The following is a 10,133-nucleotide window of genomic DNA, read 5'->3' on the forward strand; positions in this document are numbered from 1 at the left end:
TGAAGTATCTTTCATGTATCCATTTTTTCTGCATTATGTTTTGAAAAACACACACAGGTGTACAGAGACAAGCATAACAACTGATGTACTCTGCTGTTGTTTCACAAAGGCATATTCCAGTCATAAGAAAACAACATAACCTCTGCAACAATGTCCGAGAAGTATACAAAGCGAATAAACCATCACATCACAACTGACAACTCTCCAAATACCAGAGAGTAAGTAACTAGTGTGTTGAACTTTTAATTAGCAGCAGTTCAAGTCAGACATCCTTCCTGTCTGTAACATCAAAGACTTTCCTATCACACAACTCTTACATCCTTTCAGGGCTCCCTTTTCCCCCTTGCCACAAATCAAATGTCACAAAGATCTGATCAGGCAGCGGGGTAAGGCAAAGTCAGGTGCTATTTACAGAGAGAAAAGGATCAAAGGAGGGGGGATGCGCACACCTGTTTACAACCAACTCTGACCCCTTCCTGAGCAAATGAACATGGACCAAGCTCTACTTCAATAAGTCAAGGGATTTTAGCACTCGCAGTGTGCATTGCTTTAAAAATGGGAAATAAGTCAAAAGCTCCACAGCCACGGAATCTTGATTATTTCTGAACGTACACATAATAGGAATAAAAAAACTCTGTTTATCAGACACATAAACTGAGAAAGCATTCTAAAACTGGTATTTTTCTGCAGCAAGAAAACAGAAGCACAAAAGCAGACAAAATGACTCATTGACAGTGACAAAAAGCATTGCACAAGTGAGACAAATAAAGTCACCAAACTTGGCACTGAACTGAGAACTTACACAGTCCTTACAGTGCAAAACATAATACCATCAACACTGACAAAAAATATGTGACACTGAAATACATACATGTGTTCGCGTACATACAAGTACAACAAGCACCAACGATTTTGTTTGTTTTTTGGGTTTAAATGTCCCTTCAGCAGATGCTAGCTGCTATTCGAGACCGTCAAGCACCAACGACACATTATACATTACAGACTGTTATATCATCAACACCTTGTAGTTAAGGTACTCACCTGCTTCGGGGCAGGAACATGGAACCTTCAATGAACACCGAGCCTGACAGCAGTATGTACCAGCAGGTAGCCAGGTCCCCTTGACTGCAGGGTAAAAATAAGATCCATGTATGTAAAACTGACATTTCAAAGAGTACAAAAATCAATCAATCAATATGAAGCTTATATAGCGCGTATTCCGTGGGTACAGTTCTAAGCGCTTGTCGAAGAGTTGTCAACACAGGACTAACAAAGAAACTAACATCTACAGACGGACACAAACCCTATCACACACTAGCAAACCCTGATAAACATACAACAAACAACTGTTTAACAACAATGTACACATCAATAGCTAGGTCCAAACAAAATAATATCAAACACAAAGAAAACACCTCTCACAGAGCACAGCACAAGAATGTCTTTTGGGGCAAAAATGATTGTACACACTACTGCAAAACTGAAACAAGTCGCGTAAGGCGAAAATACAATATTTAGTCAAGTAGCTGTGGAACTCACAGAATGAAAGTGAACGCAATGTAATTTTTCAGCAAGACCGTATACTCGTAGCATCGTCAGTCCACCGCTCATGGCAAAGGCAGTGAAATTGACAAGAAGAGCGGGGTAGTAGTTGCGCTAAGAAGGATAGCACGCTTTTCTGTACCTCTCTTTGTTTTAACTTTCTGAGCGTGTTTTTAATCCAAACATATCATATCTATATGTTTTTGGAATCAGGAACCGACAAGGAATAAGATGAAAGTGTTTTTAAATTGATTTGGACAATTTAATTTTGATAATAATTTTTATATATTTAATTTTCAGAGCTTGTTTTTAATCCGAATATAACATATTTATATGTTTTTGGAATCAGCAAATGATGGAGAATAAGATAAACGTAAATTTGGATTGTTTTATAAATTTTTATTTTTTTTTACAATTTTCAGATTTTTAATGACCAAAGTCATTAATTAATTTTTAAGTCACCAAGCTGAAATGCAATACCGAACCCCGGGCTTCGTCGAAGATTACTTGACCAAAATTTGAACCAATTTGGTTGAAAAATGAGGGCGTGACAGTGCCGCCTCAACTTTCACGAAAAGCCGGATATGACGTCATCAAAGACATTTATCAAAAAAAATGAAAAAAACGTTCGGGGATTTCATACCCAGGAACTCTCATGTCAAATTTCATAAAGATCGGTCCAGTAGTTTAGTCTGAATCGCTCTACACACACACACACACACGCACGCACACACACACGCACATACACCACGACCCTCGTTTCGATTCCCCCTCGATGTTAAAATATTTAGTCAAAACTTGACTAAATATAAAACAAGTCGCGTCAGGCGAAAATACAATATTTAGTCAAGTAGCTGTCGAACTCACAGAATGAAACTGAACGCAATGCAACGCAGCAAGACCGTAGCATCGTCAGTCCACCGCGCACGGCAAAGGCAGTGAAATTGACAAGAAGAGCGGGGTAGTACTTGCGCTGAGAAGGATAGCACGCTTTTCTGTACCTCTCTTCGTTTTAACTTTCTGAGCGTGTTTTTAATCCAAACATATCATATCTATATGTTTTTGGAATCAGGAACCGACAAGGAATAAGATGAAAGTGTTTTTAAATTGATTTCGAAAAAAAAATTTTGATAATAATTTTTATATATTTAATTTTCAGAGCTTGTTTTTAATCCGAATATAACATATTAATATGTTTTTGGAATCAGCAAATGATGGAGAATAAGATAAACGTAAATTTGGATCGTTTTATAAATTTTTATTTTTTTTTACAATTTTCAGATTTTTAATGACCAAAGTCATTAATTAATTTTTAAGCCACCAAGCTGAAATGCAATACCGAAGTCCGGGCTTCGTCGAAGATTACTTGACCAAAATTTCAACCAATTTGGTTGAAAAATGAGGGCGTGACAGTGCCGCCTCAACTTTCACGAAAAGCCGGATATGACGTCATCAAAGACATTTATCAAAAAAATGAAAAAAACGTTCGGGGATTTCATACCCAGGAACTCTCATGTCAAATTTCATAAAGATCGGTCCAGTAGTTTAGTCTGAATCGCTCTACACACACACACACACACAGACACACACACGCACATACACCACGACCCTCGTTTCGATTCCCCCTCGATGTTAAAATATTTAGTCAAAACTTGACTAAATATAACAAGTCGCGTAAAGCGAAAATACAATATTTAGTCAAGTAGCTGTCGAACTCACAGAATGAAACTGAACGCAACGCCATTTTTCAGCAAGACCGTATACTCGTAGCGGGGTAGTAGTTGCGCTAAGAAGGATAGCACGCTTTTCTGTACCTCTCTTTGTTTTAACTTTCTGAGCGTGTTTTTAATCGAAACATATCATATCTATATGTTTTTGGAATCAGGAACCGACAAGGAATAAGATGAAAGTGTTTTTAAATTGATTTGGACAATATAATTTTGATAATAATTTTTATATATTTAATTTTCAGAGCTTGTTTTTAATCCGAATATAACATATTTATATGTTTTTGGAATCAGCAAATGATGGAAAATGAGATAAACGTAAATTTGGATCGTTTTATAAATTTTTATTTTTTTTTACAATTTTCCGATTTTTAATGACCAAAGTCATTAATTAATTTTTAAGCCACCACGCTGAAATGCAATACCGAAGTCCGGGCTTCGTCGAAGATTACTTGACCAAAATTTGAACCAATTTGGTTGAAAAATGAGGGCGTGACAGTGCCGCCTCAACTTTCACGAAAAGCCGGATATGACGTCATCAAAGACATTTATCAAAAAAATGAAAAAAACGTTCGGGGATTTCATACCCAGGAACTCTCATGTCAAATTTCATAAAGATCGGTCCAGTAGTTTAGTCTGAATCGCTCTACACACACACACACACACACACACACACACACACAGACACACAGACACACACACGCACATACACCACGACCCTCGTTTCGATTCCCCCTCGATGTTAAAATATTTAGTCAAAACTTGACTAAATATAAAAAAGGACTTGCAGTTTCAAAGTGCAAAAGGTGCTATTCCACTAGATCACCGACTTACATACATGTACTAACATTCAGTTTACCTAGCCTCTACCTTCAAGCTGTACAAGTCAACATGCCTGATTTCTTTCTCTCACTTTCACTTTGTGATTTGAATTTTTTTACTTTAACATTAAAGGCACAGTAAGCCTCCCGTAAACCATCACAGAGCTCCCCGAGCGTCTAAATACAGTACAAGCATACTTCCATTTGAACGCTCACCGAACGGGAACATCCTGGCTGCTTTCTGTCGAGCGTGAGACATTTTCAAAGAATTTATTTTCGTAGACTTGTTCCGTTAACAACAACGGCGCCTCGTTTTTGCGCTAGACCTAACTTTTAAAATCTAAATAATAAATTGACAGCTTGTTACACAAACATTCTTTAATCATAAAAGAATTCGTTTTTCATCAAGACAAGATCAGAACAATTCGAAGTTGTGAAAGTTTAAAAAAAGAAAAGCCCGGAAGCAGGGTCACGCAAGGGTCGTAGCAGACGACGGCCGGTTTATCAGTGCAAATCGCCGTTCCTCTCAACAGTCAAAAGCTATCGCTAGAGTTCTTGTGAACCACAGCCGTTGTTTCGTGCATAAAAAAAACGTGCTATTGTAGATAAGCTCACGTCCAGTCGCATTCAAATGACTAACTATGACGACTGCATTGTGAAAAGGGAAAACTGGATCACACGGGTTCACGATGGCTCAGGGGTAAGATAAACCACGCAAAAATAAATTCTTTGAAAATTGTTCGCTCTTTACGGAGGGCACCTAGGATGTTCTCAATTGGTGAGTGTTTAAATGAAAGGGTGTTTGTACTGTGTGTAAAAGCCTGACCGTATCTGTGATGGTTTACGGGAGGCTTACTCTGCCTTTAAGCTAGCACTCCACATATTTTTCTGTCTTCTCTCCCCTGAAGCCAATTTATTTTCTATAATTGGTTTTGAATGTGACACTACCCTCATGAAATCACCTCTAACTTCCATTTGAACAACACCATTGATGTGAACTTGTGTATGTGCTTACTATAAACATTGCAGATAGCGCAGTAACACTTTGCATGCTTTATCATGGTTTAGTCTGTGAAATAAATAAATCAACAGCACTATCTCTTTGGTAGTTTGAACTGTAAGGCACATGTGTGTGCTTAAAACAACACACACCTTCCTTACGATGCCAGGACTGTAGTTCACAAAAGATAGTTGACCATACAAGTCGTAAAATGAACGTTTTGTAAGGCCAGTCAAAAGCAGAAGATGCAGGATCAATTTTGTTCATCTCAGTATGATTTACATCGCACTGTGTGCACACACGATAAGCACTTGACAAGTTTATTTTCTTTCAAATGATTAGCGTTCGTTTTTGTGACTAGCAGAGCGACCACATTATCTGTATAAACTATAATACTAGAAAGCAGGAAGAAAATAAATCTGCCACTGACAAACACTCAGGTATGTTGGCCAGACCTGCTAGTACGTGCTATCTCCAAAAACTAGACCTGCCATGCATGAAATTATATATTATATCTACTTCAAGTACTTGGCACTCACTTTTTGTCATCACTGTCTGATTCAGTCAGGGCCACAGTTCGATTCCACCACATTCACATAGCTACCATCACCCATAAAATTTGTCAAAGAATGTTCTGGCCTAAAACCTTCAAAATTAATTGCCAGAATCTTGATAGAGAATGATGTCTGAAAACTTCTCAAACCCTTCACAAGTACTCCATTGTTCGTTTCAATTCTCTCTTAAAACTTCGTAAAAGTTGCATGAACAGACACAAACAACTGTTTCAATGGAAGTGAGAAGCATTGTTTTGAAACTGGATACGCGTCAAGCTTGTATGCAAATGAACATGTATACCGGCAGGAAATTGAAACACCCTAAGCTGGGCGACTACAGTCGCCACTGGCTGCAGGCGAGAGGTGATGCTCGGCGATTATACTCGCCATTGGCATGCTAAAGCCAAAGGTTAAACACCCTTACTTCAACACAGAAACAATACATTTATAATACCAATTACAAGAGCCAATACGGTTTACATGTATTTGATTAGTATTTATAAATGTACACACACACCACAAATAATACATGAACACAAAAAGCTTCAAGCCTACCAGTAAATGATTTCATTGGCGTCATGACACTCGTATCGCACGCTAGAGCACAGGGCTCTGAGAGCAGGTTCCCTCAGGTTGGCCAGAGCTTCCATGCCATGCAGGTAGGCAAAGATCATTGCCTGCTCCTGTTTACACACACATACAATTACACTTCAGATGTGTGTTACAATGTACACATATTATATTTAAGGTGAATACAGGTCTACAGAACATGTACTTTTATTTTTGTGTTTATTGCACTCCCACTGCAACTGGACAGCAGACCACAAGGACAATTGTGACCCTCCACCACGAAATGAGTCGCATGTCACCTCGCGCGGTTCTGCGCTAGACTTGATATAAGTCCGGAGAGTGTATGGTAACAGCGCGAGGGTCACCTTAGTCACAGGCTTATAACTCAAACAGCTCTTTTCTAAAACGGTTTTCACCACTGGATAGAGCATAACAAACTCTTTATGAAAATGTAAAAATATGAAAATCATGCAAAGGTGACATGCGACTCATTCCGTGGTGGAGGGTCACAATTGACACCGCAGTGCAGTGCAAGCCATTTAGAGACAGTACCTGCAGTCCTGCATGTACAGTGGAACTCCCCTTTTAAGACCCCCAAATTTAAGACCTTGCTTTTTAAGATTTTCACTTCACAACCTCTGTAAATTTACCCCCATTTTAAGGCTCCCTTCTTTTTAAGACCAACATTTCTCAAAAAAAAAAAAAAAAAAAAATCTCAGATTTTTGGAGGTCTTAAAAGGGGGGTGCCACTGTATCTTTAGTCCCCACAGATCCCTGAAGATTAGGTATGTAGTATGCTCATAACAAAACATGCACTGTACAAAATGATCTCAACCATTAACTTGTAAATTCAAATAAAAAGTACAGAATCATTTACCTGACTCAGCGACTACCAGCACCACACAATATTTCAACATCTCCAGTAATACTAATAGTAATAAATGGTAATGGTAATGGTAGATAGGTACTTTGAACTTGATGCTCAATGATTTGATTCATGCATGGAATGCATAAAATTAAAGCAAGAAGTTTAGGTTACAATTAACATGCTTATAAATATAAGTTTTACATGTATATTGATTTTTCAAAATACAACTTCACTTATGCTTTGATAAGAAAATATTTCATTAAAAACTAAGCATCAGGTAAAAAAAACAAAAATGCTCTTTTGCTTACCGGCTCTGCCCGCTGAAAAGGAGGCTTCTTCAGACATTCTATGAATTTTTTGTCTTCCGCTGACATTTTGCATTTGATCCGGTGACAAACCACCCGTGTTTGGCCAAACTGTTCTCCAATCAATGTAATGCCCACAATAAATGCACAAAGCAGTTGAAGAAGAGGAAATAAAATCCAAATGCAAAATTTACATAGTTCAGAGAGATCACTGGTTTCAGTCCCATACTTGTAGAAATAATATTTTGGCGGAAAGCAGGTCAAGTGTTCTTCGAGTGTGTACACACGGCCACACACAAAAGTGTCATTCTCAGTCTCACTTCCTTGTCAGCACTGTGGCACTTTGTCTTTACACACAAAAAGTCAAGTTTTTGCACCTCTTATGCAGAACTGTACACTCTTAAACTTGATCTGATCTGAACATGCTAAAGATGCCATGTTTCTTCATCTGCACCCTTCAACTTATGATGAATCTCACAGAAGCACAGTGACAATGACATTCTCTGCCGTATGGTGAGTCAGGCTGCTTGATGAAAATCTCCTTCACTGGCATCTTGAAGTTGAAGCTGAACCTGAAGTCAGCGCAATCAAAGCGTTCAAATGATCCCGAAAAGCTGCACATTATAACAAGCAATGTCAGTACAGTCCTGCCAGTACTACTTTTTACAAGTACAGCATTCATAATAATGTATCACCCCACCCCCACTCCCACCAACTATAAATGTCAAAAGCGGATCATATCACTTACACTTACAGCATAAACATTTAAACTGTCCTATGAACAGCACTTCCTGATTTCCACTGATCAAAACGTTTAGTGAAACATTACTTGATTTTTTTGTTTGTTCGTTCATGGGCTGAAACTCCCACGGCTTTTACGTGTATGACCGTTTTTACCGGTACCCCGCCATTTAGGCAGCCATACGCCGCTTTCGGAGGAAGCATGCTGGGTATTTTCGTGTTTCTATAACCCACCGAACTCTGACATGGATTACAGGATCTTTTTCTTGCGCACTTGGTCTTGTGCTTGCGTGCAGACACGGGGGTGTTCGGACACCGAGGAGAGTCTGCACACAAAGTTGACTCTGAGAAATAAATCTCTCGCCGAACGTGGGGACGAACTCACGCTGACAGCGGCCAACTGGATATAAATCCAGCGCGCTACCGACTGAGCTACATCCCCGCCCATTACTTGATAAATCATTGAAATTCATCATTCATGAGCTTTGCTCTACTCTTTCGACTCTACTCTGGTGCATACTGTACATACACTACCAGTACCAGCATTAGTCACCTTCTGCATTTCCTTTAGGTCTTGTTCAAAGCCTTCATTCAATCCGGAGAGCACACATTATCGTATGCATCAATTCTGCATGCTTGCATCAAATTCAGCTGTTACCTTGAGGTCGTGTCAAAGGGTAACAACAACAGTTACATACACTGACAGGCATCTTGCCATAAAATTCACTATTGCAACATCCTACAAGTATTTTTTTAAACTCATAAACATTTCATGGCCCTTACTTCGAATCTAAATGCTGTCAGTGATCTTTCAGCTCATGAAGCTTTAATGCACTGACGATTTCTGGTAGGTTTTCTAATACAACTTTGGAGACAAAATGACACTTGACTTGAACAGCTGAGGTCGACACTTGACATTTGACAAATCAAAATTTCTCCTAAAAATGCAAACATTGGTACGCCTGTTGGGCCATGTTCTTAAAGCGGACTACAAGCGAGAAAACAAAGACACTACAAACCTTGTATAAGGTGCATAATCCCTCGAATTACTCATCAAAAGCAAAATTCCTTGCCACAGTCATTGGTCGCCATCATGTTTATACTGAAAACGAGGCTGAGTTCCTGTAAAATCCAATTGTGCGGTCTGACTAATTACTGCGCAACCACGCGCGACTTCAAATTAAAGCATTTACATGTACCGTAAAATCCCTAGCATAAGCCCACCCCCCCTGTGCACAGATTTAGGGCAAAATTGGGGGGTGGGCGTTTGCTAGGGATAGACCCCTTTGCACAAAGTAAGTTTTGTGCTCAACCGTGTATTTGAGTGAATACAAACCCCGAAAGCATGTAAGTTAGGTCGTGTGAGTAGAAGTGAAGGAAAAAAGAAAAAAAAGGACTTTGAGGCAAAGAAGGCCAACCATGAGAGAGAGAGAGAGAGAGAGAGAGAGAGAGAGAGAGAGAGAGAGAGAGAGAGAGAGAGAGAGAGAGAGAGAGAGAGAGAGAGAGAGAGAGAGAGAGAGACTCTTCTGAAAACAACACGAGCATAGTCATTCATATAAATTTATAAAGTAAAAAGAAAATCGCCAGACCTTTGCAAGGACAAACAATAACAACACAATTCCGGGGAAAAGAAACTTGATGAAATGTCGAAATGTCAACACCAATGAAGCCCTTTCTTTCTGTACAGGGAAGAAATTACACGATCGTCTTTGGAAATGAAACGTTAACTGAACTAGGATTTTGTCTTCAAAAGGCCCAATCTTTCTGAGAAAGAAAAACCCACAAACTTAGGAAAAAAAAGAGAAGAGAAACTCGAAAAAACATGAACGATGGGTGGGAGTGAGGAGAGGGGACAAAGAATAAGAAAAAAGGGAAGAAACACGAAAAGGTAAAGAAGGGGAAAAAGATGACTTTTAGAACAGTCTGCACAAATCCTAGTGAAAGTGAGCCTATAGTCTCTTTGAAAAAAGCAGGGTGGGCGTTTGCTAGGTAGTTACCCCTGTGC

General features: G+C 39.1%; 1 protein-coding gene across 1 annotated transcript; it reads right to left on the reverse strand.

Moving 5' to 3' along the window:
• Positions 1 to 1,037: 1,037 nt before the first annotated feature.
• Positions 1,038 to 9,257, reverse strand: LOC138958653 (rap guanine nucleotide exchange factor 6-like). Its single transcript, XM_070329877.1, has 4 exons — positions 9,148 to 9,257; positions 7,391 to 8,001; positions 6,200 to 6,327; positions 1,038 to 1,125 (listed from the first exon to the last, which is right to left on the reverse strand). Exons 2-4 carry the CDS (start codon positions 7,454 to 7,456, stop codon positions 1,038 to 1,040), a joined length of 282 nt encoding a protein of 93 aa, XP_070185978.1. The 5' UTR covers positions 7,457 to 8,001; positions 9,148 to 9,257.
• Positions 9,258 to 10,133: the final 876 nt, after the last annotated feature.

Source organism: Littorina saxatilis, linkage group LG2 (genome assembly GCF_037325665.1).
Source record: "Littorina saxatilis isolate snail1 linkage group LG2, US_GU_Lsax_2.0, whole genome shotgun sequence".
NCBI classification, from domain to species: domain Eukaryota; kingdom Metazoa; phylum Mollusca; class Gastropoda; order Littorinimorpha; family Littorinidae; genus Littorina; species Littorina saxatilis.

Excerpts from the sequence above, each read along its gene's own strand:
- LOC138958653 (XM_070329877.1), bottom strand. The coding sequence starts at position 7,456 with ATGTCAGCGGAAGACAAAAAATTCATAGAATGTCTGAAGAAGCCTCCT. Across the intron at positions 6,328-7,390 it reads CTTTTCAGCGGGCAGAGCCG|GAGCAGGCAATGATCTTTGC; the intron begins GTAAGCAAAAGA and ends GTGTGTAAACAG. Across the intron at positions 1,126-6,199 it reads GCCAATGAAATCATTTACTG|TCAAGGGGACCTGGCTACCT; the intron begins GTAGGCTTGAAG and ends TTTACCCTGCAG.